The following is a 17,500-nucleotide window of genomic DNA, read 5'->3' as shown; positions in this document are numbered from 1 at the left end:
GAACGTTCACAATGTTGCATGTTGCATAAGGAGGAAACTTTTTGGGTCCTCACGCAGCAGATCTGACTTGAAAGTTATGCTACTCCATTTAATTGGGAACGCGTCTCAGTGTGCACGAGACGGAAAGAGAGAGCGGCAGGTTCCAGCTGGCTTGTCATTGTTGATAGCACTAGCCATAGGCTATATTTGAACGGAGCTGGCAAAAGATCATTATGAGAACATGTAAGACACCAGTAGACACAATGCTCTTAAAGTGACAGTGCACCATTTATCGAATTAGCAGTATTTCTTAAGAAATGTATATTTTCAAACAAAATTACTTTGTCATTATTATCAATTAACTGATATAACTTTTTTTGTTTTGTTTTTTGTTTGGGGGGGGTGGCCCACCAGCCAATTTTCAAAATCCAAATGTGGCTCTCGAGCAAAAAAAGTTTACCCACGCCTGCTTTACGAGGACACCTCTAGTGAGCTAGTAGTCTAGCAGTCAGAGTGTACCTTTCTGGAGTTCCACATGGCGTGGTGATTGGCCAGGTTCATGAACTTGTAGACAAGGTCAGGCTGGTTCAGATCACTGGCCAGTGAGCACAGCTCCTTATAGGTGGTGAGGCCATGCCTGAGGACGCAGAAAAGCACCCAAAACATAAAAAGCTCAAAGCGCTTTGATGAGGAACAAATAAATTAGGTCTTAGAAACAGATGCAAACACACACACACACACACACACACACACACACACACACACACACACACACAGACTCTCACACACACACACACACACACACACACACACACACACACACACACACACACACACACACACACACACACAGACACACACAGACACACACAGACTCTCACACACACAGACTCACACACACGCATGCATGCATGAGCACGCACACACACAGACTCACCCATCTGGTGCCTTTCCCATAGACTCTCCCTGGAAGACCTCTGTGTCCTCAGAAACGGCATGCTTGGCTCTGTCGAGGTCCAATAGCATTACAATCAAGAACAGCAAATGTGCATTTCCATACACACACACACACACACACACACACACTGACAGACAGACGCATGCTGGAATCTCACCTCTTCCCGGTCATCAGCGTCTCCACCAGTGTGGACACCAGCTCCTGCTGATCCTGTTCTCCACCAAGTTCGTACACAAGCCCAAGGCCCTTAGAGGCCACATCCTGACTCAGCTCTGATACACACACAAACACAGTCATCGTCACCGTCATTGTCGTCATTGTCACAGCTTGTGCATTCACAATATGGATAGCTACTTAGGAGGAAAGAAGAACGCCCCCTATTACCACCAATCCTGTGTTTCCGTCCTGAATTTCTATACAAACCAAGACGGTGGATTCCTATAGAAACGCAAGCACCCACACCATTGGTGCATCTAAATTAGCTTGTACCAAAAATTACATTTTACCGTGACTCAAAGAGCTGTAAACAGTGTTTTAAGGCTGCGTGTACAAATCCGCTTGGATCTCCAGTGGAATTTTGATTTGCGACGAGAATTCTCGGTCTAACTGTTCATGTGCCGTGTGAAAGGGTGAAAGTAGACGACCCACCAGGCCAGCACTAACCTCTGAGTGTGGTAAACAAAATCGGATATTTCAGGCAGTAAAAGCCTCGGTAAGAACCAAACCAGATTTTGTTCAAATCTACACACCTATGGCTACGGCTGAAAAATGTAAGGTTAATTTATCAAATGTTATTTTGAAGTATTAAAAAAACATTGCTGTTTTAGAATTTTCGAACGAAATGGGTGATAATTGAAGGTGTTACGATATCTTGTGTAATAACCAATGTTTTCATAGTGTATGAACTTGCTCTTTCGCTTAATGTATTTGCTGAACAATGTTGGCAAACTCATTTGTGCACTTCATTTTTTTGTGTGGTAAATGTTTCTTGGCAGTGACACCTATGGGTTGGGAGGAGAATGAAGTGAGCCAAATGTACTTAGGTAAAGTAGATGTTGATAATATAAGGCTGACGTCAAGCATAATGGATCCTTTACTCACCATCGGGGTCTGACAGCACAGAGATGAAGGCAGTCTGGATGTCCTTCAAGTGAGACTGGTAGGGGACAAATGCGTACATGTGGTAACTGTTTACATTTTATTCCTGACACATGTGATATTCATGTATTCGTGTCCATACATCTGTATTTGTAAAGGTGTACCTTAATCTCCTTGTGTTGGCTGAGCCTCTTGACCAGCGACAGCAGCCAGATGCAGGCAGCCTGGCGCACATGTGGGTTGGCACTAATCACGGACTTGGAGAGGATGGAGGTCAGGACCCATGGGACCACATCATTACACTTCACATCTGTGAGTGCAGAGAGAGAGAGAAAGAAAGAGAGAGAGAGATAAAGAGAGAGAGAGAGATAAAGAGAGAGAAGAATCAAAAAGAAAAGGGAAAAAAGAAAGGAAGAAGTAAGATAGAGATAGAGGGATACATTAGAGACAGCATCAGAAAACATTGCTGGATTTGAATCTAGTAGAGCAGTCTTTCCCCACACACGTACAGTTGGGTGGCTGATACTCCTCCTCTGTGCAGGTCCAGGCGTCCCGGGCGGCCCCGGAGCTGGTTCCTATGGCAGCACTAGTGATGGCCTCTGCTACTGTAAACTGCAACTCCACCTGTTTTGCCTGGTGAAATTCAGATTTAAGGTCAAATCCAGCATTGAGCAATGAGCCAGAAATTAACCACAAAATATTAAACTTTTCTTGTTTTTTTCTAAAAAGTAATACATTAAGTGATATTATAGAATGTTGCATGGATCTATATGTTCTACTTAAAATGTTAAGTTCATGGATCAACACCACAACCATTGACAGCATTAAGCTCCTCTACCTCCACTGAGTCCATGAGACCTTGCAGCAGCTTCTTTTGATGGGGAAAGTCTCCATCTCCCACCGGCAAATAGCCCAGTGTCAGCACAGCACGCTCCTTCATCTAATAACGCACACCAAAATTACAGTCAACAGGTTAACATGATGCTCTGCAGCACAGCACGCTCCTTCATCTAATAACGCACACCAAAATTACAGTCAACAGGTTAACATGATGCTCTGCAGCACAGCACGCTCCTTCATCTAATAACGCACACCAGAATTACAGTCAACAGGTTAACATGATGCTCTGCAGATATACAGTCCAGGTCCACCTCCATTTGTAAATGCTAGCATGTCCCAGTGTGGACGGGAGGGCTGAGGCGCTGTACCTTGGTGGTCTCCTTGCCAGAGGGCAGGCGCGCCAGCAGGTTCTCCACCAGGCCGAGTTTGGTGAAGCCCTCACCCTCGGCAGGGATCAGCAACAGCCCGTTACGGCCCACCTCCCCCAGGGCCGTCACCGCCGCCACCGCCAGCAACGGAGAGCCGTTGTCCAGGAAGGAACCTACGACAACAACCAGCCGGCCAGTCAGCAGCATGCTTTTCACAAGCTCATGGCTTTTTTCAGGAACAGACTACTGAAGACTCCCCTACTCTAATTCACATTTCAATTGAGTCTATTTTAATTGAGTCAATTAAGAGTGCAAACAACATTTAGAATACCGATGGTCTTGGTGGCCCTGGCGATGAGCTCATCATCCTCGGCAGGTGTGGCATTCATGAACTGCTGCTGATTGGGTGAGTTGGCAGAGCGAGGGCTGCGCTTCCTGCTCATGTAGCGGCCAACCATAAAGCCAAGAGCTAAGATGGCCGCATGCTGGGCCTCTGGGCTCTACAGTGGCAGAGAAACCATAGAAAAGGAACTTTACAGCTAAAATAAGCTAACTGTAAAGGTGATGACACATGGATCAACCTTTTGAGCAACGCTGCTGGGCAACCACATAACTGATTACACGTGTTTTGATTGGATGACAATGACAATTGATAAGTAAAGTTTTCCAGAAAAATATTTGTTGCCTACTAGCAATGGGAATGTGGCTGAACAATAATATTGTGTTACAATGCCCAGCAACAGTGCTCAAAATGTTGCCTTGTAGGTCATTAGCTTAACACTATACAAACTTTGATTCAAAGCAAAGCGCAAAATCACAAACATTAAAGCAGGTTTATGAAGTACAACTATATCACTGCTCTCATTTTCTCATTATCTCTCATTTCATACTGAATACTGACGTGTGTATCCTTGGTAATCTTGACCAGGTTCTGGACAGCATTCTTGAGCTCGTTGCCTGACATTGTGGAGATGACCATGGCGTACAGCTGAGCAGCCAGCTCGCGCATGTCCTCCTTGCTGCTGTTCATCATACCCTGTAGCACAGCAGTAAGTTTAACAACAGATCTTAAGCACCGGAACCACCATTAGTGGCCTTAACCTCTAACGACAAGCAAGACTCAATAGGCTCTATGCACGACTCCATTTTGGATTCACTTGTACTGGGCTATCAACTTCCTGTTTACGTTAAAACATTGGCAAATATGTCTTTTTTATTGTCTTCAGGACCTCGTCTCATGGTAATGTAGACCAACTTTGTGAAAATGTTGTGTGCCACTCCCTCCAGCAAATAGGAAAAGGGTTCTTAACCTTAATCAAGCAAGTGATGTTACTGAACTGGTTAGATAACTTTAGGTATGTTGTTCAATAAGAAATAGCCTACTATATTAAAACTGACAGGCTAGTATTTTGTCATTTTCTGTCATAGCCTACTGTGTACAGTGTAAACAGGAAGTTGATTGCCCAGTAGGAAGGAAATCCAAAATGTCCTGCACTGTAGAGTCCATACAGAGTTCCATTTAACAAAAGTCATATCAAAGTCTCATCTCAGTTGTGATTTTACATGATCACTGTAAAACACAACAGAGATTTCATAAGAGGTTTCAAATGCAAAGGCAGTAGTCATTTTTCATAATTACCCGGATCCAGTCGATTCGGTCAATAAATTTGGGGGCAAGTTTGTGAGGGCACACAGACACAACCTCCAGGAGACAGTACATCACAGGTATGCCTGCAAGGACCAGATGGGTTAAGTGGTGAGGGCACACGTCCTAATACAGGGCTCTACACCAACATTTTTTTTCAGGAGCACTTGTGCGCCCAAGTTAAAAAATTTAGGAGCACAGACAAAAATTTGGGCGCACAGTCAGTTATGTACTTAACTTACACATAATCTAACATTATACTGCAGCTAACAGTTAAACATGCCAGTGCACCAATTGCGAATATTAAGAATGACTGACAACATTTAGGCTACAGGAAACAGGATTTTAAAGATCAGTGCCTACTTTATTTTCAGTCTGTTCTATTTTCCTACATTTTGTTAATGTAAAATAATATAATACATTGCCATATTTGCATTTAGCCTGTATATCAAGTATCCTGCCAAATGTAGGCTAATTTATTTATTTGTGAATCCATCTATAGCTAATCCAAATATGCCCATGGTGACCTATCTGACTGCATACTGCTTAATAGGCTACTACTACTAAAACAGTCCATTTTCTCTTCCACAAAACCCAACATAGGCTAATCAAGGATATATGTTTTATACTTTTAGTTTTTATTTGAAATATCTGCATTGATGGGGGCAGTAGGCAAACGTTAGGCCTACTTTCGTTTTGCACTTCAGCTTGTATTTGGTGTAAACAAACATGCATGCGTGGAAGCCTGGAGTTGTCAGTAGAGTTCTACCATTGAATAAAATGGGAGTATTACGGGAGGGTACTTTTGTGCCAGTTCGCTACTGCTATATTTTGCATATTGCAGCCAATACGTCAACTGGGCTAAAAGGCATGTTAGGTTACCTTTCCTTCTCTCACTGCATTCTCAGAATCTCATCCTGTTCCTCCTATATCCAATGAATTCGGTGGATAGAAGAACTAATTTCAAGAACTAGAAGAACAACTTTCCGCTTTTTCTGCGCGCTCTTGGATTTGATAGACGCGACTACTAGCAAGTCACAACGCGAAACAGCTAACGTTGATGGGAGGTGTAGTTTTTATGCTGCAATCGCGACGTGATTCTATGGTTTGCACCAGTAATGTTTCTCGATGTTGCGGTGTATTTTGTAGACAAACATTGACATGGTTAGAAGTAATTCGCACCAGTGCGCCTAAATATTTTTTTGCACTCGCACGGCATCATTTTTACCCGCATGTGCGAGTGAAATGGGCGCACTGTAGAGACCTGTAATAGCACAATTACACTTACATTACATTTATATACTTGAGTCAACACTCTGTAGAATCCAATCCAAAAACATATTTAGAAAGTGTCTGCAGGTAGCTACTATAGTGCTATAGTGTGCTTACTATAGTGTACTATAGTGTACTATAGTGTGCTTACTATAGTGTACTATAGTGTGCTTACTATAGTGTGCTATAGTGTGCTTACTATAGTGTACTATAGTGTACTATAGTGTACTAATAGTGTACTATAGTGTGCTATAGACCGGTTTCAGGTCCCTAACAACCGTCGTTAAGGACGAACTCGGAGGACAAGCAAACCCAGAGCCGTATAGCAATACATTGAGAGAAAGACGCAAGGAGGTTGAAAATTGTTAACTTTTGGCAGAGAAAAGCAGACGGAAATTCCCCTGTGTGGTACAGGAGACATTTCATTTTTTGTGATGTGTCCGTTCAAAGCTAAAAAAAAATTAAAACGCCAATAAAGTAGGCAGGCCAGGTGCTAGACATTTGGATACGAAGCATGCATTATGAAGCTACGAACTTATGCCACAAATGTTATCTTCATCATGTTCAAGAGGAAAAACTCAAGTCATGTAGGCTAAATAACATAGGGTAGTGACGTTAACAAAGTGTTTTTTTTTTTTATCATATTCCTCAGCATATCATTTTAATGAGACACTTATGATCCATGAGAACGGAGGCTAACGTTAGCCTACATTTCACGCAAATGACAATATGCAGGGTAGCCTAAAGTTAAAGTTGACACTCCATTTGAGTTGTTTGTTTTAGAAAAGAAGACATGGGCTTGCAAGTAACGTTATTGCATAGGCCTACTATAAGGTAGCCTAGCTTATAGCTAATCCGTCATAGGCTCCTGTCCTGTCAGTTAACATCCAGCACAATGCATTTTGTGCATTGTAACGTTATTCAGTCAATCGTTCAATGTGTGGCCAGCCTAGGCTACTTTATCAAAGTAATTATCCTCTGACCTCAGGGGGAAATGATTGTCCATCCCTGTCATTATGTACCCTTTGAGTAAGTAGTTAGGTAATGTTCTCTCTAAATCTAAACTAATTGTTTCTGCAGTCGAAGCCCTAACGTTAACATTAGCTTAAGCCTAACCTAACTTTACAGTGACTGGCCACATGTTTAGCCTACCTTCCGTAAAATCCGTTGCTTTTTCATAGGTAAATCCGCTACACCTCTAGATGAAAACAATCCAGACTCGGCTACACCGAAATATTTCGGCAATATGTTTTTATTCTTCATCTTATATCAAGTTCAGCCAGCTTGTTTTCTATGCGCTGTCAGTGTAGTCTAAACAACTAGTGCTTGTCCTCCGAGTTCGTTCTTGACTACGGTTGTTAGGGACCTGAAACCGGTCTATAGTGCTATAGTGTGCTTACTATAGTGTACTATAGTGCTATAGTGTGCTTACTATAGTGTACTATAGTGTACTATAGTGTGCTTGCAGCCCATTGCCCCCCTGCTGCCTCTCTCTGTGCCTCCACTGCGCTCACCTCCCACAGCCGTCAGCAGCTGCTGCAGCAGATCCATGTAGACCTGCACAGGGTTGGCCTCATCCCCTTTGGGAGATGTCTCGGCCGAGAGCAGGGACTGGACATAGCGGCCGATGGCAGGAGCGTCGTCCTGCATGTCCATCAGGTTCTGGGAGGTGGGTGTGACCCCAGCGCTGTGAGCCAAACACATCCGCAGATACATCATGATCTAAAGTGGGGAGAGAGCAGAGGTCAAAGGTTAATAATAAGATCATTAACTGACTGACTGTGAGCAAATAATTACAAAAGCGCTGATTGTTCACACATGACAGCTGCAGCGCGTATAAAGAAAAGCTGTAAAAGCATTCTGGTTTTGGTATGGTGATAAATAGTAGCATGGTCATTACCTCTTCAAATGCAGAGGGGTTGAAGGGCAGGGCTGTAGTTCCCACAATGTATTTGTCGGGAGTTTTCATTCTCTGTGCAGCCTGACAGGCAGATAACCACATATGAGATGTCCACTCGTATAGTGTGAAACAGCTCTGTATTACCTGGGGATCATTCTCAGAATGAGCCTCACCTTCTCCTGGATAAAACGGACCATCTCAGGGAAAGAGGGCACGGGAGGTCTGGCCCCCTCCTTCTCAGAGCGCTCAGAGGGCAGAGCACGCAGGACACGCTGTGCCTCACCATGCACCTCCTCACGCCTGCACACACACACACACACACACGCACACACACGCAGACACAGACACAGACACAGACACAGACACAGACACAGACACAGACACAGACACAGACACAGACACAGACACAGACACACACACACACACACACATTTACACACACATATACACACACACATACACACACACACACACACGCACACGCAGACACAGACACAGACACACAGCTTATGACCACAGGAGTATAACAGAGTTTATCACATAATTAAAGCCACTTAAATACCACTGCATCTGACAACATTTGCCACCTTTACAATAGTTTCTAGATGTGTAGGTGTGTGTGTGTGTGTGTAGGTGGAGGTGTAAGTGTAGGTGTGTGTGTACTTATACAGTGTGTACTATGCATACTCACGGGTCTCCTGCGGCCAGTAGCAGCAAGTATCTGGAGGGCACGTGGTCTGTGGCGAACACTGTGCTGGCAAACTTCATGGCGACCTGTCTGACCTGCACCTCCGGCTAGAGCACAGCAAGCAGAGGGCAGTTCTGTTAGCAGCCGTGACCACAGTCTGAGCTCTCCGGGGAGCCACAACCAGAACTGCAGGCAGCAGGGCTCATGTTAACAACAGGAGCTGGAGTCAACAATAGGAAAGCACTGAACTGTTCTCACAAGATCACTGCACTTACAACAGGGAAGTTCTATTCCAAGAAATCATTTTTCAAAATGAAAGTGTCGCCGTGTGTTTATCATCATGGTCATTCTCTGTGCTCCAGTATGTGGGTATACCTTGCATATGTAGGCAGCCACCAGAGCCTCCATCAGATTGAGCAGTGCACCCTGAAGGTTGGCATAGGCTCCCACCATCATAGACAGCGCTTCCTGGATGGCAAGGCGCACATCGGCCTCTTCCTGTTTGGCACAACAAAAACAAACAAACAAACAAACACTGTTATGCCTCTCAGTGACTCGTACATCAGGACTGTGTGGGTCACATAATGAGGAATAACACACGAGTCAGCTGTCTAAACATCAGTCCGATTTAGTTCACAACTTGTGACAAATTGCTAAATATTGCTATGTATAACTGAACCAGACTGCTGCAATGGCAAAACATGTATGGAGGGTATTTCTGATGCATAATAACACAGATGATTTAAAGCAAGTGAGTCAGCAAGTTTGCCAGACAGGTGAACTACATACCTTACACATTGACTCAAAGAACTGCTGCACCAGAGCAATGTCTTTAGTGAAGAGCTGGGGCATTCGACTATATATATAAAAAATAATAATAAAAGAAACAAACATGGCAAATGAGTTAAAGTCTGTCAAATGTAAACAATATTGTCTGTCTCTGTTCTGAAGTAGAAAATTAAAAAAGGCATTGACAAAGTTTGACCACAGCAATATGGACAAGAAAACAGATACCTTGAGAGCTTCCCGACAGCTGAATATGCCACACACAATAACTTGGGATCCTGAGGGGAAAATGAAAACTGTCAGCAAACTAAAGTTAGCAACACACATACAAACACACACAGCTGGGTGGAGAGAAAAGAATCCCAATCTCACCTCCTTGTACTCATTAATGAGCTTAGTGAGGCCATTCAGCAGCATCAGACCGAGAGGCTTATTTGTATCAGGACATCTGCGAGAGAGAGAGAAAGAAAGAAAGAGAGAGAGAGAGAGAGAGAGAGAGAGAGAGAGAGAGAGAGAGACACTTTTAAACCTTTATTTAATCACCAGTTAAATCAAGTTTCTCAGTAGTTAAGAGAGACTAAGAAAGAATGGCTACTATTTTACACTGTTTCTCTGTACAAGAGATTCGGTGCTCCAGTGGCGGGGGGTGATGTGATATCACAGTGATGTGATATACGAGATCCCTTGCCTAACATGCAATAAAACGTACATAGGAGAGACAGGCCGGCAATTCAGCACACGAAAAAAGGAACACCAGAAAGAATGTGAAAAGGAAACATCTGGAACGCTCACCTGTGCAACAAGAATGAAAGCAACACAGGAAAATCGGAAATCTGCCATTTCAGACCACTGTAAGAGGGAAAACCATCTAATGAACTGGGATGCAGCCAAGGTCATCAGAACGGAAAGCAACAAATTCCATCGATGGATCAAAGAGGCGGTTGAAATCAGGAAGCAGGCCCCAAAGACTGTAAACCGGGATGAAGGAGCCTATCAACTATCCCACACCTGGGACACAGTCCTGCAGGGCCGCCCCCGGCTGTATGAAAAACCACCAGGCAGTGGATGAAACCCCCCCCCCCCACCCCCCCACTGGAGCACCCCAGGGGACACGGCCATCCCACCACATCAGGTGGGATGGAAAACTCCAAATAACACAGCTCAGACGACGTCACACCAACATCACGTGACACCTCTGATGAAGGCTGCAGAGGCAAGGTAGCCGAAACTTGTCAGGTACACAAATTTACCTTATTGGCTTGTACAGAGAAACAGTGTAAAATAGTATAACAGTAGGCCTAATGAACCTCTTCAATAAAGAATGGCTACTGTATGTATTCTGCTAAGACTGGCTATTCCATATTTTTGCACATCTTGTATCTTCACTCATGAAGACAGATGAGCTCCAGAGAAAAAATGCTACTTACACCATGCAGATGTGATGCACAAACTGCAGGGTGAGAGACAGCAGTTTATTATTAGTGTTTGCTCCAAACAGGCCATCATACACCACCTGCAAGACACAACAAAGGCTTTTAGTAAAGGCTACAGTTTTTAGTAAAGGCTATAGTTTTTAGTAAAGGCTACAGTTTTTAGTAAAGGCTTTACTGTGGCCCTGAACACGTATTTCAGCTTATGCAGATTATAACCACCACCAATGATTCAGTGAACTAAAGAGCGCCCTCTCTATGGTTGAAAAGTTCTAATTAGAGCCTGCAGCTGGTGATAGATAGATAGATAGATAGATAAATACTTTATTGATCCCCAAGGGGAAATTACACTCTGCTTTCTCCCAGCCCTTGATGAACGTCCCCATCAGGCAGTCTCTGTTTCTGAACAGTCCTCCATCTAAAAACAATTCTCCAACAAACTGCATAGTAAGGAACACGTTGAGCACTCTTTCCCAGTTTGGCAACGTTGGCAGTGAGTGCACGGACTGAGTGCACGGCACCAGCGTGAGGACTGCTGTCTGAAGGCCAGGGCAGACTGTGGGGCACCTCAGGCCTCCCTCACCTGTATGTTGGCAGGAAAGCTCTCGGCTGCCAGGCGTGAGCGCAGGAGATGGGGCAGAATCTTCAGCTTCACGCGGGTGCTCACCGGCTCATGCTTCAACTCGCGCTTCATAGATGTTCCCTAGGGTTTTTACACACACACCTTTAATTTTGTACCACAGGTTACACAACACTTTACTAATGTTAAACTAAATAAAGCCTATTAGTGTCACCCTACCTTGGTCTTGAGTGGAATGTCTCCCAAGTACACTTTATACATCTTGTTGACGATGACAGGATTGTTCCAATCAATGATGCTGAAACAGATCACATCAGAATGCCTTATTGACTTGGCAACAACCTTCCTCCTATTTCATCACGGTGTATAATGTATACAACAGCCTATATTACAATATCATGATGTTTACTGCATCTCAATGTCTGTCTGTATCTTTGAATTTCCCCTTAGGGATCAATAATGTATGTGTGTGTGTGTGTGTGTGTGTGTGTCTATCTATCTATCTATCTATATCTTGTATCACAGACGGAAGTCAGTTACCTCTGCTTGCTCTTAAGCTCCAGGTCTGCTGCCGTGGCAACGCTGTGTCTAGTGTCACTGGAGGCGACGACCAGATGAATCACAGTCTCGACTTCACACACCTGTCCAGCTTCAATGAATTTCACAATTCCCAGCTTACACTGCCAATAAACAGAGATTTGGCACAAACGTCAACATTGATTGTTGAAACTCAGTGTTACAAAGCTGGAAACAGTCCCCCGATCAGGTAAGACAGAGGTCACACACATACCTGTTCCAGCTGCTCAGGGCTCCACTGGGCCTCGCCGATCACCCGCTTCACAGCGTACACGCTCATGCCAGGGGGCGGCTGGGGCAGACCCTGCCCACCTGCTGCACCACCCGCAGTACCCGCACCACCCCCGCTCTGGGGGGAGGGAGGAGATGGACGGGACGGGGGCTCATTTAACACAAACCTGCAGACAGGATCAGAATAAACCACACATCAACCTTCAGTACACAACAACACACACACACACACACACACACACACACTACAATCTATACTGATGCAATTACCACCCTGAGAATGATCAATGGTAACCTGTGGCAGTGGTCTGAAATACTATTCAGTGGTCTGTGACTAAGGAACACCAGACCGTGAACACAGTAAAAGACTGGCACTGGAGGAGGGAATGCCCAGAGCAGTAGTCAGTACATTTGATCTGCTAACACACCAACACCTTGATTTGAGGAGGACGCACAGTACAGTTTAGCATCTGCATTTCCACTTCCACAATTATTCAAAGCTGGTTGAAATGGAACTCAAATCCTGTCCACTCCCAGTGTCAGTACCGCCCTCAGCAGAACCCAGAGTGGGCCACGAATTAGTCATCACAGACTGTTCCTCCAGTACTTCCCGTCTGCTACTTACCCATAGGGCATGAGGAGGACGTCCAGCATGAACTCCAGGAGCAGGTGGGCTTGTTTTGGCTTCTCTGACAGCAGGAAAGGCGAGGGCTTAGAGGGCTCTGATCGGTACTTCATGTAGAAGAGCGTAGGGATCAACAGGTGCATCAGGCTGCAGTGGGACCAACGACACCACACAAGACTACTTTAGGCATGTCAACATATCACTGAATTACTCTGACTCTAAGCTAAATGTCAAGTCAAAAAAAGGTAGTTCCACCGCGCTTCTGAATTCACGTCTGGTGCTTCATGGGAGAGGACCGATCATGTGGAGAGGGAGAAGGTTCATCAGAGCACATAGAGATGGCTCCAGAGTCCATGACTTCATGGACTCAAATGAAGACACAGAAATGTCAAAACATTAGTCTATTGCTGTGCACCATAAAATACAACTAAAAGCCATCTCTGTGTGCTCCGGTGAACCTTCTCCCTCTCTAAACTAAATGTATTAGTTGGATATACAATGATCACTACACATCCACTATGTGATACATGCACAGAGCGACCACTTACACAGAATTAAGCTTAAGACGACATTGCTCAATAGTCATAAAGCAAAGGATTTCGTTAAGGTGTTGTGCCATCTCATGGTGCAAATGCATGTTTGTGAGCATGAGTGTGCCATGTGTGAAGCCCTGAAGCCCACCTGTCCTGCTGTGGCTGTGGCTTGCCCTCCATGGCCGTCAGCAGGGTGGGGGCCAGTTCACACTGCTTGCTAGTCTCCAGTCGTGGGTACCCCATCTTGATGTAGATGATGGTGAAGTTGGTGACAAAAGAGGCTGCAGCAGGGTCCTGGTACTGCACTAGCAGGGTCTCTACTGGCAACTGGATCTTCGGCCGACTTTTGATACGTTTGTTCAGGTGGACTAACAGCTCCATCACCTGGTTAAAGACATTATGGAGATATATGGAGTAAACATGAGGGGTTTACTGAGTGACAAAGAATTGAAGCATTGACAGAATTGAAGATGATATTGTTTCATTGACTGAGATGCTCTTGTTTGAGACAGTCAAATCTAACTCTGCCAATCTGTGATCTTGTTATCCATTCCATTAAATTGCTTTTGTATGCAGAGAGACATATACAGAGAGAGGGAGAGATCAGACTAGTGATCAAGTCCAGTGCCACACCTTTTTCCTGACGCCCTCCTGGACGCTGGACAATTTGAGGAGCACAGGCGGCAAGAACTTTGATATGATGTCCTGCAGCTGATCATCTGTCTCAGCAAGGCCCAACCGCAGGAACACACGCTCCAGCTGGTCTGAACACACACACACACACGTTCAAATTTTGACACATGTAATCAGAAGCAGAACCTTCGATAATGTATCCATCAGAGATGATTTGCTATATAAAGACAAAGACACCCAAAGACATTACATGACGTCATTGCATACTTCCATGCAACTCTTCATACCCATTTTTTCAAAATGTAAGTAACGTATGGGTAACGCATAATCTGCGTCAAAAATACATGCGGGCATATACTGTCAAGTTATCTGGGGTAAATAGCCAAACGTTAGCAGTTGGAGCTCCATGCCAAGCATACCATTGACAAAAGGCAACACACCCATTTACACTGACGTGGTTTTTCATACTAGTCAATAATATGCTTCAAATAAATATTATACGTCCTACTATGTTTACAGTCCGACAGGAAGATAATGTAACCCAATGATTAGCTACAAGAATGTCGTTACATAGAAGTTTATAGGTTAGTTAGCTAACAGGCTAGGAAGCTAACTAAATTATGATACTAAATGTTTGCTTGCATTTGTGTGTCAAAAACTATTCTTATTTTCAACTATGAAATATGACAATCACTAATAGAGTGTGTATACCCCTGATCTGTTTTATTCCTGAAAATACAAAAGGAAAAGCAAATCTATTCCTCATAAGAGTATCATATCGTTACTTTCAATTCGCACCATGACTGGGCACTGGGCCTTTCAGCAGGACTCTGCGCTAGCAACATAATCAAAAAAGCAGGTAACGTCAAAAATAATAGAGCTGTTGATACAGTTGGTTTAATGCAGCAAATATAGCGTAATCTATATATTCCATCAGTGGAACTTCAATGAATGAACAGTACACATAATCATTACGAACAAGCCTGTTTCAAACTTACTGAGTTCGTCTTGTGCTGCCATGTTCGCTAAGAACTCAGGGACTATTCGTACTGTGCCACTCCTTTCATTCTCCAACCTTTCGGGGAGCTAGGGTAAGTTAGCCGGCTAGCGCTTTGCTAACAATCAGCTTCTTCGAGTAACGACAGTTTCGACTAACGTTAGTGACAAATGTGTGCCTAGTGACCCCCAACGGACTGGGGCCGTATAGGTCCTAGATAATAACCGGTAGCCTACATCAGGGGTTCTCAAACATTTGTGGGCCGGGGACATGGAGTGGAAAATTCTCCAAGGACTCCTCATAATCGCGACACATAAAACTTAAGTTAATCATGTATAGATAGCTGTATAGCCGTTTTTTCTGTTAGATGCTTTTTTTCTGTTAGATGTATTTTAAAAACATAGAGTGCTACCACAATAGTCATGTTAGCAAACGTTGACAGTATGTAGGATTTTTTTAAAGGATTGTTGTTTCTTTATCAAATGTAGAACACATAGTGTTTGCTTCACATAACTTTAATTTTGTTGGCGGTTAATTAATAGTAAAGTGTTTTGACGTATTGATTTAATGTATCAGCAGATCAATTGGGCAAATACTGATACTGTAGCATTTTTCGCCATATAAGACAATTTCATATTTTGTAGCAAACTTTGTCAGGGACGCCCTGACAATGTGCTGCAGACCCCTGGGGGTCCCCGGACCCCACTTTGAGAACCAATGGCCTACATGCTCGAAATTTTTTGATTGTATGGTTGGCTGTTTCTTTAGTCTAGTTTGCAATGTTGTAAGCCATTTTATTTAATTTCCACAAATGAATAGCCTACATTCTGTTGGTAAAAAAAAAAAATCTAATAGGCCTATTCAGCCTACACGTGAATTTCAATTTTATTCTAAAAACAAGGATTGAACATTTGGACTTAGTAAGCTACTATTTATAAAATTTGTGGAATTGCTGCTCCAAAGAATGATTTCTGACCGCTTCAACCCACTGATCTATAAAGAACACTATAGTCCACTTTGTTCTTTATAGATCAGTCAGTGCTTCAACTCTCTCTGGCAGCTATATGCCAGAAGAAGTGGCGTGCTATTCACAACCTTACCACTAGGCGACAATATTAGGCCACGATATAGGAATATTCAATGAGATATTCTGTTAAAACATAGATTGAATTTGAAATAGCATTCCCTCACTTCTTTATTAATATTGTTACGGGTAAAATTTACAGTGCAACACCTGCCATTGGGATGACCTTGGATAGCATTCTCCTCCAGCACATTTGAATTTGAAATTCAATTTCCAAACTGTGGATTGCTCAATGAAGTCTTGAGACACAGTAATCAAACCTTATGTGCACATGTAGGCTACCTGTATTGTGTGGAATTATGGTGTATCTATGTTGTTGTTTGGTGTTGTGGGCATGCGTAAAGAGCTCTCATTGAATAAATACCGTGGGCCTATCTGTCCACAGAGGCAACTAAACATTTATTTAAATCCTGGCTTTGTCATGTGTTCTTATCTCCTCTGCAGACATACAAGTTCCCCCCTCTGCAGTCTTTCCTTGACTGTGGATGTTCTTGTATCACTGAAGGCTGTGATGGTCATAACACAACTCATAACTCATTCCCTCTTTGTTCCCTTAATAATAATATTTATGTTGTATGGGTACCATTAATGCACTTCTGGTCTGAGCCAATCAGTGAAACTTTAAGAATATTTCAGTACAGGGTTTACTTGTTGATATTAGGCTAACTTTTTACAACAATTTCTCTTTTTACAACATTTTCACACACAAACACAAACACACAAACACACAGAGGGAGTCTGTGTGTTATGATGAATAGAAGTGTCCATGTAAACCCAACTATTGAAGTATTAGCCTGTTTCACTCAGTGTTAATATTGAGTACATGGTTACTGCTTTTTTAAACATGAACATTCATGGGCGGATTATGAACTTTCGGGCCCCTGGGCCCAGATGTATTAAGGGCCCCCCACTAATTGTCATATATGTGGGAGGGGTTTGGGGTCCTGGTTTTTTTTAAAATTTGTTTGATGTGATTTCCTGTATTCTGGTGCATTTTGGGGATGGCCAATACTAAATTCAATCAGATTCATAGCCTACATCCTGATTTGTTGATATTGAGGCAATGATTCCATTAAAAGGCTTGGGCTTCAGGGCCCGCTGACCCCTTGGGCCCCTGGGCCCGGTAGGCCCGTGCAGTAATCCATCCCTGTGAACATTACAGTTTATTTTGGACTGTCTTTTTGTCTTGAAGAAGTTGCTGATTCTTTTGGGTGAGTCAGTTGTTGATCCTTTCCTTGTGTATGTCCCTTGGATGCCAGTGCCTTTGGATGCATGGA

General features: G+C 43.5%; 2 protein-coding genes across 2 annotated transcripts in view; both read right to left on the bottom strand.

The window, feature by feature from the left end:
* Positions 1-15,241, bottom strand: part of ecpas (Ecm29 proteasome adaptor and scaffold) — a 22,924-nt gene extending 7,683 nt beyond the window's left edge. Inside the window, exons 1-28 of the mRNA XM_076294677.1 lie at positions 15,141-15,241; positions 14,143-14,273; positions 13,658-13,893; positions 12,977-13,123; positions 12,335-12,518; positions 12,085-12,224; positions 11,764-11,842; positions 11,548-11,667; positions 10,962-11,047; positions 9,907-9,982; positions 9,763-9,812; positions 9,538-9,604; positions 9,124-9,246; positions 8,752-8,855; positions 8,234-8,360; positions 8,061-8,141; positions 7,675-7,882; positions 4,883-4,974; positions 4,145-4,279; positions 3,575-3,743; positions 3,244-3,416; positions 2,874-2,975; positions 2,545-2,668; positions 2,200-2,345; positions 2,039-2,093; positions 1,095-1,209; positions 917-985; positions 499-616 (exon numbers count right to left, since the gene is read on the bottom strand). Of these exons, the coding sequence (XP_076150792.1) occupies positions 499-616; positions 917-985; positions 1,095-1,209; positions 2,039-2,093; positions 2,200-2,345; positions 2,545-2,668; positions 2,874-2,975; positions 3,244-3,416; positions 3,575-3,743; positions 4,145-4,279; positions 4,883-4,974; positions 7,675-7,882; positions 8,061-8,141; positions 8,234-8,360; positions 8,752-8,855; positions 9,124-9,246; positions 9,538-9,604; positions 9,763-9,812; positions 9,907-9,982; positions 10,962-11,047; positions 11,548-11,667; positions 11,764-11,842; positions 12,085-12,224; positions 12,335-12,518; positions 12,977-13,123; positions 13,658-13,893; positions 14,143-14,273; positions 15,141-15,162 (3,279 nt within the window). The 5' untranslated portion in view covers positions 15,163-15,241. The remainder of the gene's footprint in view (positions 1-498; positions 617-916; positions 986-1,094; positions 1,210-2,038; positions 2,094-2,199; positions 2,346-2,544; positions 2,669-2,873; positions 2,976-3,243; positions 3,417-3,574; positions 3,744-4,144; positions 4,280-4,882; positions 4,975-7,674; positions 7,883-8,060; positions 8,142-8,233; positions 8,361-8,751; positions 8,856-9,123; positions 9,247-9,537; positions 9,605-9,762; positions 9,813-9,906; positions 9,983-10,961; positions 11,048-11,547; positions 11,668-11,763; positions 11,843-12,084; positions 12,225-12,334; positions 12,519-12,976; positions 13,124-13,657; positions 13,894-14,142; positions 14,274-15,140) is intronic.
* A 1,608-nt stretch (positions 15,242-16,849) lies between these two features.
* LOC143135242 (cysteine-rich protein 1) overlaps positions 16,850-17,500 on the bottom strand; it is a 4,083-nt gene continuing 3,432 nt past the window's right edge. Inside the window, exon 4 of the mRNA XM_076295956.1 lies at positions 16,850-17,500. This exon is cut by the window's right edge and continues 63 nt beyond it. The gene's annotated coding sequence lies outside the window, so the exon portion shown is untranslated.

The sequence above is a fragment of the Alosa pseudoharengus genome, unplaced genomic scaffold (assembly GCF_046254945.1).
Source record: "Alosa pseudoharengus isolate Yale_2024_CS ecotype anadromous, Long Island Sound unplaced genomic scaffold, YU_APseudo_1.1 YU_APseudo_1.1_scf_2, whole genome shotgun sequence".
Lineage (NCBI taxonomy): Eukaryota > Metazoa > Chordata > Actinopteri > Clupeiformes > Clupeidae > Alosa > Alosa pseudoharengus.
This window is presented reverse-complemented; position numbering and strand designations above follow the sequence as displayed.